At 52.5% G+C, this 16,413-nt stretch overlaps 1 protein-coding gene across 1 annotated transcript; it reads right to left on the bottom strand.

Annotated features, from left to right (window-relative positions):
• Positions 1-401: 401 nt before the first annotated feature.
• On the bottom strand, positions 402-15,422 carry ASTL (astacin like metalloendopeptidase). The gene is made up of 9 exons (XM_022599093.2): positions 15,080-15,422; positions 14,258-14,383; positions 12,267-12,328; positions 10,903-10,993; positions 10,346-10,463; positions 9,409-9,590; positions 6,498-6,579; positions 6,249-6,403; positions 402-831 (listed from the first exon to the last, which is right to left on the bottom strand). The coding sequence occupies exons 1-9, from the start codon at positions 15,129-15,131 to the stop codon at positions 500-502; spliced, it is 1,200 nt and encodes a 399-aa protein (XP_022454801.1). The 5' UTR covers positions 15,132-15,422; the 3' UTR covers positions 402-499.
• Positions 15,423-16,413: the final 991 nt, after the last annotated feature.

Raw genomic sequence — 16,413 nt, 5'->3', positions numbered from 1 at the left:
AGAGGGAGAGGGAGAGGTAGAGGTACCCTTAGCCCATGCTGGGGGGCTGGGCCTCAACTACAGGAGGGCTCCCAGAGGCCTTCAGGGAGGACCACCCCTCCAGATCCCTGTCCCTAGAGCCCTGAAGAGGTCATCTCCCATTCCCAGACTCCCCCAGGGCTGGGGCAGGAGATGGCAGCAGGCAGAGTCAGAAATCCCCCGGCAGGCCTGCCTTCCCCCAAGAGAGCTAGAGGGTCCCTCTGTCCCCAGGAGCTCTTGGGGGAACATGACAGGCAAGCAAGGGGCAGAGGGAAAGGCCTGGGCCTTAGACAGGGTAGCCAGAGGGGCTGGAAGACGGGGTGCTGCCTAGAGGGGCCAAGGGTTGTACAACCTGGCCACCCTGAGCATAGAATGCCCTTCCTGCTTGGGGGCAGAAGCCACAGGCTTGACCTCTGGGTGTCCTTATGAAGCGTTTTCTGGGGGCATGGGCTCCTGGCAGAGCAGGGTTCTCCAAAATAGCCTAGACGACTGCTGGCTGGTCTTCTGCTTCTAGAGATGGGTCTGGGGGTACAGCGGGCACTTGGGCCTGCCAGGACTGCTCCAGGGCAATGCCAGGAACCACTGCTCCAGGCCTTGACCTTAGGGAAGAAGCTGGGGGCTGGGGGGGCCTTGCAGAGGCCTCCACACCAGAACTCCTCAGGGCGGGGGGCTTCCACACACGTGGGCTCTCTTCAGCCCCGAAGCCCTCGGGGCCAGGGCTCCTGGATTCTGCCAACAGTGCCTTTAGGAGCTGCTGCAGGTACGGTCTAGACGCGGGAGTGGGGCTCCTACCATCGCTGTGGGTCTGGAGCCCTAGAGGAGGAAAGATAGGTTACGTCCCAGAATCACAGAGGGACAGTGTATGGCAGCTGCGAGAGCCAGAGCCCCCTTCAGCCTCATTCACAGTGACCTAGAACTCAGCTCACGGGATGCGACGACCCGCCACGCTCCTGCTATGCTACTGCCCAATGCCTTCGAGACCCTAACTCCCAACTCCCCCTTAGAGACAAGGACCACAGAGCCACCCCATTCCCTCCCCGCTTGGTCCCGGAGGTCACCAGCAGAAGGTCAGGCCACTGGGATCTTCCATGACCTCCCACCCACACCCCCGGCTGCTCTGATGGTCAAACCCCAGATCTAGCATTGCAGCCCCTGTCACCCAGACCACCCGGGGCTGCTCCGTACAGGGCAACACCTCACCTCTCACCCATATCCGAGGCCTATTCCAGAACTTTTCCTACACTTGCAGCTATGCCCAAACCCAGGGCGTCAGCAGGACACACGTGAGCATGACCAGGGCCGTGTGCTCAGTGGGGTGGGTGTTGCTGGCCCTTCACTGCCCCTCCCGGACCACAGCTGGCTGCCACCGGCTGCTTTGTAAGACTCTTCATTTCAGGCCCAAGTTATCCGGCCAGTCGGCCCCAGCCCCCCTTCAGCACCGCCCTCATCCCTGTCACTCCTGCCCACCCACCAAAGGCTTCCCGATGAGCCATACCTTCCATGCAAGGACACTGACCAATCTGAACTGACATGCTTCAACCAGTGACTTCACAGCCCAGTCCCTGCCTGGACCTGCCAAGACCACACCTGCTAAAGTCACGGGTCTCGGCTGCCCACCCTCTGACGGCCGCCTCCTTTACTTCCAGCCCACTCGCTTCACTATCACGATCCTTCAGCCCCGCTGAGCCCCCAAACCCCTTCTTCTTGCCCCACAGCCTCCTTACTTCCAAACCCCTCTCCTCACCTGGCATGGGTTCCACAGCCCTCGGTGCAGCCCCTCCCTTGGAGACATCCCCAGGCACCTCCCCCTCTGTCAGAACTGCCCACAACACCCCAGTCCTAGAGGACCAGGTGACTAACCTACACCACGCCTCCGCCAGCAGCCCAGCACCACCCGTGGCCCGGCCATGTGTCTCTCACGGGTTTCCTCTCCTGCTCTCCAGTCAGCAGCTTCACACCTTTTCCTTCACATCCATCCTCTTCTCCCCAGCCTCTCGGCTGGAGACCTCACCTCACTCTTTATGCCGCCAAAGCCTGGGACGGAGCCCCTCACCTGCACGTCAGGATCTGCATGTGAACTCGGATCTGTTCCCATCTTCTTCCTTCCATTAGGTCCAAGGAAGTTCCCCAGCTCCCAACAAGAGCAACTCCTCCCTGAATGTTCTAGATATTTTTCTGCCCCCCCCAAATCCATTCCCCCTTCTCCACTGGGTCATTATTTCAGTATCCAAACTTGCTGTGTGTCCACCATCTTGATAAACTTTCCATTGACCCATGACCCCTTCTAGCCACCTCTCAATTCTGTTCCTGATGTTAGTCAAGCCTCAAATAGTTACCCACAAAGCTCTTGCCACGTCTCCTTTTATTTTTCAAAAGGTATGTAATATTTGAGATTATATATAGGAAAGAATAGTCTACGAAATGGTGCTGGAACTAGATAGTCACATGCAAAATACATAGGATTAAATCTACATGACCTCGAGTTAGGCAAGTCCTTCTTAGATATGACACCAAAAATACAGTGATAAAAGAATAGATAAGTTGGACTTCACATCAAAATTTTAAATGTCTATATTCAAAGGACACCATCTAGAAAGTTAAACTATAACATGTGAGGAAATATTTCCAAATGATATATCTGATAAGGAACATGTATCTGGAATATATAAAGAATTCCTACAACTCACCAGTAAAAGACAACCCAACTGAAAAACGGGCAAAAGACTTGAACAGACATTTTTCCAAAAATATACAGATGACCGATAAGCACATAAAGAGATGTTCAAAGTCATTAGGGAAATGCAAATCAAAGCTACGAGGGACTTCCTTGGTGGTCCAGTGGTTAAGACTGTGCTCCCAATGCAAGGGGCCCAGATTCGATCCCTGGTCAGGGAACTAGATCCCGCATGCCACAACTAAGAGCCCACACACCGCAAATAAAAAGAGCCCACACACAGCAGCGAAGATCCCCCGTGCTGCAACGAACACCTAGCACACCAAATAAATAAATATATATAAAAAAAAAAACTACAATGAGATACCACTTCACACCCACTTGCGGTGGTTATAATCAGAAGAATAAGTGTTGACATGGGCTTGCAGAAAGTGGAACCTTCATACATTGCCGGTAGAAATGAAAAATAGTGCAGCCAATTTGGAAAACAATTTAGCAGTTAAATATGGAGTCACCAAAGGACCCAGAAATTCCACTCCTAAGTATATATCCAAAGGAAAAGAAAATATATGCCCGGGGCTTCCCTGTTGCGCAGTGGTTGAGAATCTGCCTGCTAATGCAGGGGACACGGGTTCGAGCCCTGGCCTGGGAGGATCCCACATGCCGTGGAGCAACTAGGCCCGTGAGCCACAACTACTGAGCCTGCGCGTCTGGAGCCTGTGCTCCGCAGCACGAGAGGCCGCGACAGTGAGAGGCTCACGCACCACGATGAAGAGTGGCCCCGGCTTGCCACAACTAAAGAAAGCCTTCGCACAGAAACCAAGACCCAACGCAGCAAAAATAAATAAATTAATAAACTCCTACCCCCAACATCTAAAAAATATATATATATGTCCACATAAAATCTTATACATGAATGTTCACAGTACCATTATTCATAATAGCCTAAAAGTAGAAATAACCCAAAGATCCTTTGATAAATGGATAAACAAAATGTGGTATATCATTCAACAACAAAAATGAATGAAGTATAGTTGACCCTTGAACAACACAGCTGTGAACTGCATGGGTCCACTTATACGTGAATTTTTTTTTTTCCAGTAAAATATTCACAGTACTACACGATACATGGTTGGTGTATCCAAGGATGCGGAGGACTGACTGTAAAGTTATAGGCAGATCTGACTGCGCGGAGGGTCAGCACCCCTAACTCACGTTGATCAAGGGTCAACTGTACTGATACACACGGTAACATGGACGAACCTTGAAAACATGATGCTAAGTGAAGAAGCCAGTCACAAAAGATCACATACTGTATGATTCCATTTATATGAAATGTCCAGAGTAGGCAAAACTATAGAAACAGAATGTAGATTAGTGATTGTCTATGGCTGGAGTTGGGGGCACACACATGCAACAAGACCTAGGAGTAGGGTCATGGGGCGTATACACTTCAGCTTCATAAGAAATCAGATTGTTTCCCAAAGTGGTTGCAGCAATTTACACTCCTATAGCAGAGTATGAATGTTATCACTGCTTCATATTCTTCTTAGTATTTGGTCGTATCTGACATTTAAATTTCTACCAATTTAAGGGGTATAAAAAGGTACTGTGGTCTTTATTTGCATTTCCCCAATTATTAATGATGTTGAATATCCTGTGTTTCCCAATTTGGTTTCTTCTGTGAATTGCTTGTTAAGTCTCTCGCCTTTTCTACTTTGTGGGGTTTTTTCTTACTAAGTTCTAAAAGTTTTTTTTAATATACCTTGAGTACAATTAGTTACAAAAATTCTCTTCTGATCTGTAACTTGTATTTTCACTTTTATGTCTTTTAATAAATAGTATTTATTATGATCAATGTAGTTGGATTTTTAAATTTTTCCAGCTTTGTCTCATGTTGCCTGTCTTATTTAAAAAAAGTCCTTACCTATTCCAAGGTCATGAAGACATTTTACTATATTTTCTTCTAAAAAGTTTTAGAGTTTTTTTTGGTTTACATGGAAGTCTTGTATACAACTAGAATTTCTGTGCATGATGAATTAGAAATTCATTTTTTTAAATGAATAACTAGGGACTTCCCTGGTGGCGCAGTGGTTAAGAATCTGCCTGCCTATGCAGGGGACACGGGTTCGAGCCCTGGTCCGGGAAGATCCCACATGCGGTGGAGCAACTAAGCCCATGCACCACAACTACTGAGCCTGTGCTCTAGAGCCCGCGAGCCACAACTACTGAAGCCCACGCACCGAGAGCCCGTGCTCTGCAACAAGAGAAGCCACTGCAATGAGAAGCCAGCGCATGGCAACAAAGAGTAGCCCCTGCTCACCACAACTAGAGAAAGCCCATGCACAGCAACAAAGACCCAACGCAGCCAAAAATAAATAAATAAAATAAATTTTTAAAAAATAATAAAAAAATAAAATGGATAACTAGTTGTCTTTAGAGCTATTTAATGGCTACCCTATTCTTTCCCTAGTGATCAATGCCCTTTTATCAAGTGTCCACTTCTGAGGACGATTCATTTCTGAATTCTCCATTCTGTTTCAGTGGGCAATTATCTACCCTTGTACCATTGCTACACGTTTATATAAAGGTATTTTATATACATTCTGTGTACATATATGAATATATGCATTTATACATTTATATGTTTTATATATATATATATAAAGACATTTTATAATCTACGTAACTTCATGTCTGCTAGGGCAGTCCCTCCACTTTTTTCTCTTCAGGAGTGTCTGGGCTATTATTGGCCTTTTGCATTTCTAATACAGATTTTAGACTCACTTGTCAAGATCTCCAAACTTATTGGGATTTTCAGCAGGAATTTATTGAGTCTGTAGATCAGTAGAGAATTACATTTTTATATTGTCTTCCTTTTAATATGATACATCTCTGTATTTACTTAAGTATTCTTTAACGATTGTAATAAGGTTTTTTTCCATAAAGTTTTATATAGCTTCTGTCAGATTTACTCCTTAGAACTTTATCTTCACTGTTATAATGGTATCTTTAAGAATTATGTTTCCTAACTATTGATATACAGAAATAAAACTGATTTCTATATATTGATTATATTTACTTTTTAAAATTCTTATTAGTTCTAGTAATTTGTTTATAGATTGCTACTTTCAATGTAGTCATCTATGAATAGTGGCAATTTTTGCTTCCTTCCCAAACCTCAGACTTTTGATTTTGTCGTACCACAATGGCTAAGACTTTCACTACATTGTTGAATAGATGGGACAATAGTGGAAAAACTTGTCTTGGTCCCAATTTTAATGTTTTGACATTAAAAATGAGTTTTGCTCTGGGTTTTTGGTAGGTACGTTAAACTTAAAAAAGTGACCTCTATTCCTATATCTAACAGTTTTATAATCACCAGTGAGGGTTAATTTTTTCACGTGCGTTTTCTGCATCTCCTGCAGTGAGGCCCTGGTGATCTCCCCGTGCTCACCTCTACAGCCTCACCTCCTAGCACCTGACCCTCGCTCACACCACCTCAACACAGGAGCCTCCTTTGGCTCCCCAAATCACTCTGTCCCCCGTCACTCACCTTTTGCACGGGGATCACGGCCAAGCGGGCTGCAGTCATAAAACTTGAGGACACGTGCAATGTCAGAGGCGCTCAGGTTCCATCGCTGGCCAATTTGGACACTGGGGGCCCAGAGCGGCGTGATGGTGGGCATCCCGCGCCGGCTGAAGGCGAGCCTGAAACCCAAGCAGGCAAGGGCCTGAGCCCAGACCACGGCAGGAGCTGGCATGGCAGCGCAGAGGGAAGGAAGCAAGGAAAGGGGGTCCTCACCTCCCATAGTGCATCACTGACGAGTAGTCATAGGGCACCAACATGTTGCTGCTCCGAGATTTGATGAAGTTCATTTCAAAGCCTGAAAAAATACTTGGCGATGTGGGAAGAGGGCCAGGGGAGGAAGGGTAGGCGATAGGGGCTTTCTGGAAATGTACAGCCTACCTGAGCCTAGGGGTCCAAAACTACAGCCAGATGTGCATCTCCCCACCCCCGCCACTGATCCCTGATCCCTGTCTCCTCCGTGCCCTGAGAGGGTTCCAGACCTGCACCAGCTGATGTGCAAGCACAGGGACCTGGTGGTGGCCCGCCATCGCCCCCTAAGACTTCTCTCCACCTTTCTCCTCCTCTCAAGCTCACCCTGTATGAGACTATCTTTATACGACCTGCAGCTTCCACGAAGACACACGCTGCTAAGAGTGTCTTGGACGCCCCCTACCGGCGAGATAAAGTGCCTACTCCCCACCCCAGCCTTAGAGGCCGGGCCCTTGAGCCCATCGTGTGCGGTGGGGATAGCCCGTTCCCAGAAGCAAAGCCACCTGCTCTCCCTGCCTCGGGCCAACAGCACCCGCCCCCTATCCCCTACCCCCACCCCCGGGTGTGGAGTCCAGCCCTTTGCCATCGGCCAGAGCACCTGCTTCTCCCTGGCACTTGGCTCCTCCAGGCCTGGGAGGGGCTAGGTTCCCTCCGTCAAGTCCTGCCCTTCACAGTGAGCCTCTGAAAGAAGAGCTGCACCCTCCAAACCCCCAGACCCAGCCAGCCACCTCCACACCCACCCATGGTCACCAGCAGCCTCCTTACCACTAAAATGGAATTCCAACCCCTTTATATCCCATCACCTGCCTGAAAATACCTGCCCAGTAGACTGCTTGGTTCAATCTCCCACTCCGCCCCCCTCCTGAGTCCCCGCCTCCCCACCTCCAGTTAATTACTGTTATTAGTTTGCATATTTTAGCAGTTTGTTCTGTACATATTAACTAAGTAAAATGTATTCTCTTTTTTGTCCATTCTTAGGCAATTTTTTCCATTAGGGTAGCTGGTGTTTAACTTGTTTTATTGTTAAGAAACAAAAGCAAAACAGCTTTTCAGTTTATTAGTGCTGTTTGTTTTCTAACTCATTAATTTCTGCTTTTACCTTCAGTAATTTCCTCCTGCTTTCATTTTTTTCTTAACTTGGATTGAAATGCCTAATTTTTTTTTTTTTTGCAGTACGCGGGCCTCTCACTGTTGTGGCCTCTCCTGTTGCGGAGCACAGGCTCCGGACACGCAGGCTCAGCGGCCATGGCTCACGGGCCTAGCCGCTCCGTGGCATGTGGGATCTTCCCGGACCGGGGCACGAACCCGTATCCCCTGGATCATCAGGCGGACTCTCAACCACTGCACCACCAGGGAAGCCCTGAAATGCCTAATTTGTTCTCTCTGTTTATTGATGTAAGTATTTGTCTACACGTTTTCCCTGTGCATTGCTTTAGCTGTGAACCATTGGTTCTAAGGTGTTTTTATGTTTTAAGAATTCCTGCAATTTCTTTTACTTCATAGCTAAAAGAAAGGTTTGTTGTTTTTTAAATTTTAATTTCCAGTTGGATAAAGTTTTTCATTTTATTATTAGTTTCTACTTTTTACATCATGATCAAACTGTTTGTATTAACTCTACTTTTTCAGATTTGAAGTTTTTATGGCTATCATAAGTTTTTACAAGAATTCCATGAGCACTTAAGCTTTTTTTTTTTTTTTTTGGTGGCACCATGACCAGGGATTGAACCCGTGCCCCTGGAGTGGAAGGGTCCTAACCACTGGACCACCAAGGAAGTCCCTCCATGAGCACTTAAAAGGATTATAGTCTATTTTCAGGCTATGTTGTCACTGTCTCCTCCCCACTTACCTAGACTAATCTCTGATCTCAAGCTCCAATCTCCGTCCCACTGAGAGGTGCTACCCATCTTCCCATCCCCTTCTTGGAGTGGAGGGGCATCCATGCATGCATCTTGGGCTCCACCTCTGACCATTTCACCTGGCTAACCCCACAGCAGCAGCAAAGGCGCTCACACCAGAAGCCTCCGCTTACAGGAAGCCTTCCAAATCTTCTTCTGTTTCCATACCCCCAAACCCAAGTCATCACTTATCTCCTCTGCTTCCCTCCCTCACAAAGCGATTGTCTGGACTCCCCTCACCTCCTGCAGCAGGCTGTCCCCCTCTGCCAAAGGTCAGGGTCCCTGCATTGCTGGAGTCAGATCCCCGGCACCATACCCTGCACCCAGCTGCTGCTCCCTGGCATTCAGTGCAGTGGCCCACTCCCCAGACCAGCCTCAGCTTTCCCACTGCCACCTTTTAGAGCCTGGCCTCCCTGTACTTTCTGTCCCAGGTGCCCATCAGCACCCATCTCACACACACCAAGCCGCACAGGACTGCCCTGCGCCTCTTGTGTCTGACACTTGGCCCACTACCTCCAGGACTTCCGTCTCGGCTCAGCGCCCCGGCTGGAACACAGTCCCTGCCCTGACTCCACACAGCAGTGTCCAGAGCATGAGGGGCTACTAGCTGAGTATGAGCAAGCGAGATTCCTAAGACCATCAACTCCATCCTCAGGTAACTGCCGGTGTCCGTGAAGAGAAACGAGGCGCACAGCAAATTTCTGCCCTAGCTCGGGGTAACTGTGGGTGGCAGTGAAGGCTCAGGGCCCAGAGCTGCAGCATCTGGACTATTCTCCAGGTCTCGGAGGCAAGCAGGAACCCCACCTTCCCCATGGGAGACAGGCAGGGAGTGGGGAAGATGGACGACCACTCCCAAATAGCCGGGCAACTCCTCAGGCCTGGACCATGCCTCCTGCCACCTTCTCCCAGCAGGACTACCTCTCCCACCCCCGCACCCCCTAGTCCCCTGGCCTAGCCTGGCCTTTCACAACCCGGCTCACCTGGGAGGATCTCGTTCCAGTTCACACGGATGTAGCGGTCCCGGTCAGCTCGCGAATGCTCGTGCCAGAAGCCCAGCACGTGCATGAGCTCGTGCAGGACGATGCCCGGGCCCCTCCGGAGACAGCTGGGCCCCAGGGACACCACCTGCATCCCTCCACTGCGCCCTATGCTCGAGAAGCACCTGCAGGGCCATGAGAGCGCTGGGTGGGCACCAGCCCAGAGAATCGGCAGACCCAGGACCCTCACCCCTCCTCCCAAGACCTGGGGTAAGTGAGCACCAACAGCTAGTCCCCATCCTGGGCTCTAGTCCCGAGCCTGCTGGCCCCAAGTCCCCTGACTGCCTGGCCCTCTGCCAAGGGGGTGTACTGGAACCCCCTTTGCAGCCTGCACTGAGAGGAGCCGATACTAATGTGGATGACGGAAGCAGCTCATTACGTGAATGTCCCCACGTGGGGAGCCCCAAGTCAAAGCTCACCCACATTCTGTTAGGCCCCTAGCAAGCTAGGAATGCAGTATTGCCATCACCCCCATTGCAGAGAGAAGGCAGAAGGGGCTCGGAAGTTAAGGGACATTCCAGAGTCACCTGGTTCCTGCACTGCGGAACCCAGATCTGAGGTCAGGTCTGTCTCATGAAACCTGCACTCAGTCCCCAGGCCACAAAATCTCCCCAGAGATGGAGTTGAGGGCTCTTTAAAGGAGAGTCGAGCACCTCCTTGCCCACGTCTCCTCCACCTCCTGCCCTGAGTATCTGTAGGTCCAGCTCGCACTGGGCAAACCACTCAGATGGGCAGGGGTACTCTGGACCCGGGGCAGAGGCCCAGACACAGGTCTTTGACCACAGCTTTGTTAATTCCAGGCTGAACTGAAGACAGCTGTGGCTCTCACCCCGCACATGCACGAGTACACACACTTGCACACATACCCGGAAGCACTTACCCAGACATGGGGACGATGGAAATGAAGTCCCTCTGGCCCTCGTAGGCAACAAACCTGATGCACGTGAAGCGCTCAAACTCAGCAAACGCCTCCAGGATGACTTGGCGGCTGGGCTTATCTGAAGAGGAGACACCCTGGCTGATGCCCCAGCCCAGCCCCTAGAGCCCTTGCAGCGCCTTGGAAGTCTGCACTTGGGGAGGGAACCAAGCTTCAGATCACTCCCCCAAAACGGAATGTCTAGAAAGGGCAGTGCGATGGTGTGGGGAGAAGAAAGCAGGGTTCCAGACAGACCCTGGCTGTGTGACCTGGGGCAGATAACTGTCCTCTGGACCATTTGGTCTTGAAATGGATCAGACAGTCCCTAGATGTACCTTTCCCATCAGCTCCTCCAGGATTTTAGCCTCCCAGCTCAGGGGCCAGCAGGGATAGAAGGGCTTCTGGTAGAAGGGCTACTTGGGTGGTAGCGGTAGAAGGGGCGCAGAGATGCAGGGGAAGAGGGAACAAAAACCCAGAGAGGAGCCTGGGCTGCACTGGGAATGAGGGGCTGGCTCACTCACCATACTTGCTGGAGAGCAGGAAGGGGACCTCCACTACGCCACCGTTCTTGGGCCACTTGTTTTTGGTCGCTGAGAACAGCTGGAAAGGGCTCTGAGGAGAGAGGGCAGCTCAGGGACCCCGGTCAGCCAAGCTTCCCGCCCCCAAGGGTGCCACACCTCCAGCCATGGGAGCCCTAAAGATGTGAGCCGCAGACCTCCCTGGGTACATGAGCATAGCTGGTCATTAGAAATGGGATAGAAGCTGGGAAGTCAGCGGGCCAGCTCCGTGAGTTATGACGCACAGCACAACCCTTTCTTCTACATAACATAGAACTTACAACTTATTCTATCAAGAAGAGAAACAAGACAAAATGAAGAGGCTGGCTAGGAATCCCAGCACCCCAGGGGGCCTAGTTCAGAGGGGCTCAGCTCCACCAGCAGCGCCCCCCCCCACTCCTTCCTGGAGCACAGCAGCCCACAGAGCTCCTCTGAACGCGCAGGTGGGAAGATGGGGACACAGTCCTCCTCGGGCTGATTCTAAGGCAACACCCATGGCCTTAGCAACTTTCTTTATTCTTCTGCCAACTCTGAAGCCTGGGCTTCAGAGCACCCCAGCACGTCCTGCCCCACTGGTACCAAAGGTTTTACTGGATTCTGCTTTTACCCCCGGCACTCACTGGGTGACTGGGAACAGGGGCCTCGCCCGGCCCCGGGGGTTCCTGCCCTGCCCCAGGCTGGCCTTCAGTCTTCGGCCCAGCCTTACACTGTGCCATCAGTGGACAGCCTCAGACCAGGGGCACAGTCTAGCTCACACCAGGCCACTGTCCTATTCAGGAGTCTTCTGCCCACCCTCGCCCCAATTTAGGCAAGTGTCTCCTAAAAGATGGCAATGCAAGTCGCCCCTATTCCCATCCAGGCTTCTCCCTTTCTGAGCCTGCCCCCACCCCTGGGCAGGATGGTTCCTGTGTTACTTCTTGTTCCGTCGTCCCGAGACCATTGCTCCCACCACCGATGTTCCCCACAAACACCTCCCTATAGCCCCACCGGCCACTCTGCCAACCTGTGCTTACCTCTTCCTTTGTCCCGATACTCCCTGAGCACCTCCCCCGGGTAGGGTAGCAAGCTGGGTCTTGAAAGTCCAAACCCCCTCCTTCAGGAAGCCCTCTCAGGCTGACTGCTGCCAGCACTGCAGAGGTCACCCTCCCTCAGGCTGGCTTATTCCTAGCAGAACATTCGCTCTGACTTCGGCAAGAAGAGCTACGAGCAGCAAAGGTGGATCCCTCACACGTCACCCCCCCATGATGCCAAGGGGTGGACTCAAAGGTCTCTGACACTACCTGTGAGGTTATTTACACCCACGTGTGTGTACGCATGCTCACACGCACCGGCCGGAGGATGTCCCCCTCGAGGAGGAAGCTGCTCTCTGGGGTTTCCTCTGGGATGAGCCCTGGGAAGGAAGGGAGGGGCGTGTGTGGGTCCATGCCCTCCACAGCACAGACTTGAGGACAGGCCCAGGAGAGACCCTGGCTGCCAGGCCAGGCAACCCCAGGGTCCATCCTCCTTCCGGCTCTGAGGCTGTCCCACAGGCAAGTGACCTCAGGCAGGTCACACAGCCCGAGTCCCAGTCTACAAACGTGTGCAATGCTTCTCAGCCCGATCTCACCCTTCCCCTGCTCAGAAGGTGCACTTCTCCTGAGATCCACACAAGCCAGGTCTAGGGACTTCCCTGGCGGTCCAGTGGTCAGGACTTCACGCTTCCACTGCAGGGGGCACGGGTTTGCTCCCTGGTCAGGGAACTAAGATCCCGCATGTGAGCCCATGGCGTGGCCAAAAAAAAAAAAAAAATCCAGTCCCAGCTCCTGCGTCTGAGGCCCTCTGCTCTCAGGAAGATGCCATTCTTCCAGTTGTCTTCATCCTCGGCTCCAGCCCAAGCCACACTCCTCAGAACACGGTCTCCCAGCCCACCTCACCCCTACCCATCAGTGTGACACTCAGGACCCTTAGAGTGGCAAGTGACAGAAACGCCAGCCTGCACCACCATAGGAGGGTGGGTACTGGCTCCTGCCCTCCCCTTCCCCCCTCCCCCTCTCCCTCCCTCCAGCCTCGTTTTCTGCCACAGCTGGCAGCCCTCTCCACAGCCTCTTTACTAGGATATCAGCCCCAGCAGGAACCTTAGAAGAGTGCCTGGCATCCTGGAGGTTGGGTTCCCTAGAAGCAGAGCCTGAGCCAGGGAGCCATCTGCAGGTGATTGATGGTGGAAGCAGGGAGAGGTGAAGAGCGCTGGGGAAGAGCCCCAGCCGGACCCCATAGGAGCTCTGGACCCCAAGTGGCACTACAGACTTATCCCACCTGGAGGCATGGGGCCAGACCCACGTCCTGTATGAGTCGCTGTGGCTGGGCCGCCCGGGGCAGGGCAGGGCATAGCTTCCCAGGTATCCCTGGCCGAGGGTCTCCAGCTGCGAGGCCTTAGCAGTCAACATTCTCAGCAGCTGGGGAGGGTGTGAGCCTCCCGGTCAAGGGCTTTATGGCCGGTACTACACTAGGCTCACAGGTCGTTGGGCCACCAGCAGCCCTAGCAGAGAGAATCCTCCACAGCAGCTGGAAAGCAATGCCCAGGAGGCCTCAGATTGGTCTGGAGATGGCCAGAACCAGCCACAGTGACCTAAAGGTGGTGAACGGCCCTGCTCAAGCTTTTCACAGAGGAAGGGGAGGTGCAGACCACATGCGGCAGATTCCCATCCCCTACCCCTTACCCCCAACCCCGTTCTGAACTCCAGTCTTTATTTCTACTAGCTTTGTCCCAGGTTATCTGTATGTTCTCATTCTTCAGCTGAAATCCCCAGGCAGGGAGGCCAGAGACTCACGCTTCCCGGTCTTTGGACCTCCCCCCACCAGCGCCTCACACCTGCAGGTCATCCTGAACCAGTTGGCTGACCTGTTTCCAAACAGCCACTAATGACTCTATTCAACACCAGACCTGGCCTGATAAAAGTACGGGGCTCTCCATTTTTTTTATAAACCTCTTGTTTTCCCCCTTCTTAATAAAAGTAACAACCCAGTCGAGAAGATGCAGAAAAATAGACTTAAGAAGTTGCCCGTGATGGTGGTGGTGGGATGAATTGGGAGACTGGGATTGACATATATACACCAGTATGTATAAAATAGATAACTAATAAGAACCTGCTGTATAAAAAATAAATAAAATTAAAAAAAAAAAAAGAATTTGCCCGTGGAACCATTACTCTCCAAGACCCACTAAGAAAGCTGGCACGTTTCCTCCCAGCTTTCTCTGTTCTCTGAGCATTCAGCACAGTTTTCACGCGCCACATGGACAACTTCATACCCCAAACCCCAAGAGAAGACACAGTGCCCTCACCTTGGTTAATTGCAGGGATGTCCTTATCCCAAGACGTCTGGGTCCCCTCAGGGGTGAGGTCTTCTGAGAATCTGGTCCCACAGACTCCTGGGCAGCGAGAGGCCGAGGGCACTCCTAGGATGAAACCTGGCCCAGACACACAGGTACATATGCACGATGGCCAGAGTGCCCCCAATGGTGACACAGGATGACAGGACATGAGGTGGGGTGGGAGTGGGGTGTCAGACGGCAAGACCCAGGCCCTTCACAAAGATAGGTCTCCAGGAGGGAGTCCTGGGAGCCTGCCTGGCCCCCCCTGTCAGCCCCACCTGCTGCTGAAGCCTGGACAACTTTGAGGAAGGAGCTCCCTTAGCGGGACTGAGACTGGACTTCAAAAGGCAGCCCCAGGCTCCAAGTGTCTGGGTGTGTATGAGGCAGGGGAGGCAGCAAGAGGGAGGAAGATGGGGACAGACCTCAGTCTCCAACGCTGACAGCTGGGTGCGGGCTAGCCTCAGACCCTGCCCCCTGCCCCCCTCGTCAGCCCAGGGGTCTGGAAATGGGCTCAGCCTGGGCAAGCCTGGCATGGCCAGCAGAGCACGAACGCCTGGAGCGTCACTCCTGCCCTCTCCTGCCAGGCAGGCCCTCTGCTCCCAGCGTCCTCCGGAGGTCCTCCCCGGCCCCCCAGGAGCTGGCTTCTAGGAACATCCCTGGAAGCCCATTCTCTGACCCAAGCAGATCAATTCCCATCCCTTGCGGGCTCCAGCCACACCCTCTGGCCGCCCCCAGGACTCCGCAGGCTAGAACCAAAACGACGGGGGCAGTAGGGCGAGGCAACCCACTTACCGGGCAAAGAGAGCAGAGCCAGCACCCATGGCCAGAGGCCTCCTATGCTCATGCTGCCGGAGATGGGCCTCTCTGGCCCCTCAGCTAGCAGGAGCACCAATTCCCACGAGATGAGGCAGCCTAATTATAAACTTATGGTCAACGGCCCCCCCCCTTAAATAGCAGCTTTTCCAGCCCTCACCTGCAGCCCCTCCCAACCAACCCCACCTGCAGCCCCGCCCTCTGCTGCCTGCGCTTCCCCTCCCAGCCCAGGCCCGAAGCTTCTGGATCCTGGTCAGATCCTTCCCGGCTTGGCTGAAGTGGGCGAGAGGGTGGGGAGAAGCCACGCGCTAGGCACGCTGCGGGTAGGGGGGGGGGGTCCCACTTGGGGGTGTATCTCTTCTCAGGTCCCCTCCCACCACCAGGGGGCAGAGAAACGTCGCAGAAAAGTGAGAGATGGCAGTGCTGGGTGGAACCTCATCCTCAAACCTGGGGAGACCCCTTTCCTGCCCCTGCCCTGTGCTCAGATGTGGGGAAGACTACCTGAGACCCTGAGGCGCCCGCAGTCTGACTGTGGAAGGAGGAAAAACTCACTACGTTTTTATAAGCTTTTATTGTAGTATACACACAGAACAGTAAACAATCACAAGAACCGGGATCAGTGAAACCCACAAACTGCCCACCAGGGACAACCAGCACCCCCAGAGGAGCCTGCCTTGTGGAAAAGTGGAACTTCTGGGTACCTAGACCCTCACATGGGTGCTACCCCTGTCACTCCCACAACAGCCTTACAAAATCGGCATTTTAGCCCCATTTCACAGGTGCAGGAATTAAAGCTCCTTACCCATATTCCCCCTCCTCTGTACCCCTTGGCCTCTCAAAAGGCCCATCCTCGGAGCCTGGTCACCAAGGGCCCACCTGGATTTAAATCCTGGAGTTGAAGGATTTGGGGACACCCTCCCCACCAACATCCAGTGAAGGGAAATGACAGAGCTGAGGTTGCTCGGCGTCTTGCCCTGGCTGGAATCCACTGTTTCTCAAAAGGTAGGGGTCAGAATCATGGGGAGAACGTGATGAAGACAGGTGGCCCAGCTGCCCAGGCAGGGTGTTAACATTCGTAGGGATGGACAACAATCACTCTGCTCGGGTAGAGAAACAGATTCGTAGATAAGAAAGCCAGTTTGTCTTGAGGGCATTGTGCTCGGTGACATAAGCCAATCACAACTGGACAAGTGGTGCATGAGTCCATTTACATGGGGTATCTGGAGAAGTCAGATTCAGAGGCAGATGGTGGAGCAGTGGTTGCCAGGAGCTGAAGGAGGGGGAAATGGGGACTTGTTGTCTAACGGGTACAG

This window comes from Delphinapterus leucas, chromosome 13, assembly GCF_059928025.1.
Source record: "Delphinapterus leucas isolate spDelLeu-1000000601 "Yukka" chromosome 13, BTC_Dleu_Yukka2, whole genome shotgun sequence".
In the NCBI taxonomy this organism is placed as follows: domain Eukaryota; kingdom Metazoa; phylum Chordata; class Mammalia; order Artiodactyla; family Monodontidae; genus Delphinapterus; species Delphinapterus leucas.
The sequence above is the reverse complement of the archived record's forward strand: the minus strand, read 5'-3'. Positions and strand labels throughout refer to the sequence as shown.

What these genes read in the sequence shown, in the direction of transcription:
- ASTL (XM_022599093.2), bottom strand. Translation starts at nt 15,131, where the DNA reads ATGAGCATAGGAGGCCTCTGGCCATGGGTGCTGGCTCTGCTCTCTTTG. An exon ending in CATCCCTGCAATTAACCAAG is followed by an intron (nt 12,329 to 14,257) that starts GTGAGGGCACTG and finishes CTTCCTTCCCAG; the next exon opens with GGCTCATCCCAGAGGAAACC. An exon ending in AGGGGGACATCCTCCGGCCG is followed by an intron (nt 10,994 to 12,266) that starts GTGCGTGTGAGC and finishes CTCTCTCCTCAG; the next exon opens with AGCCCTTTCCAGCTGTTCTC.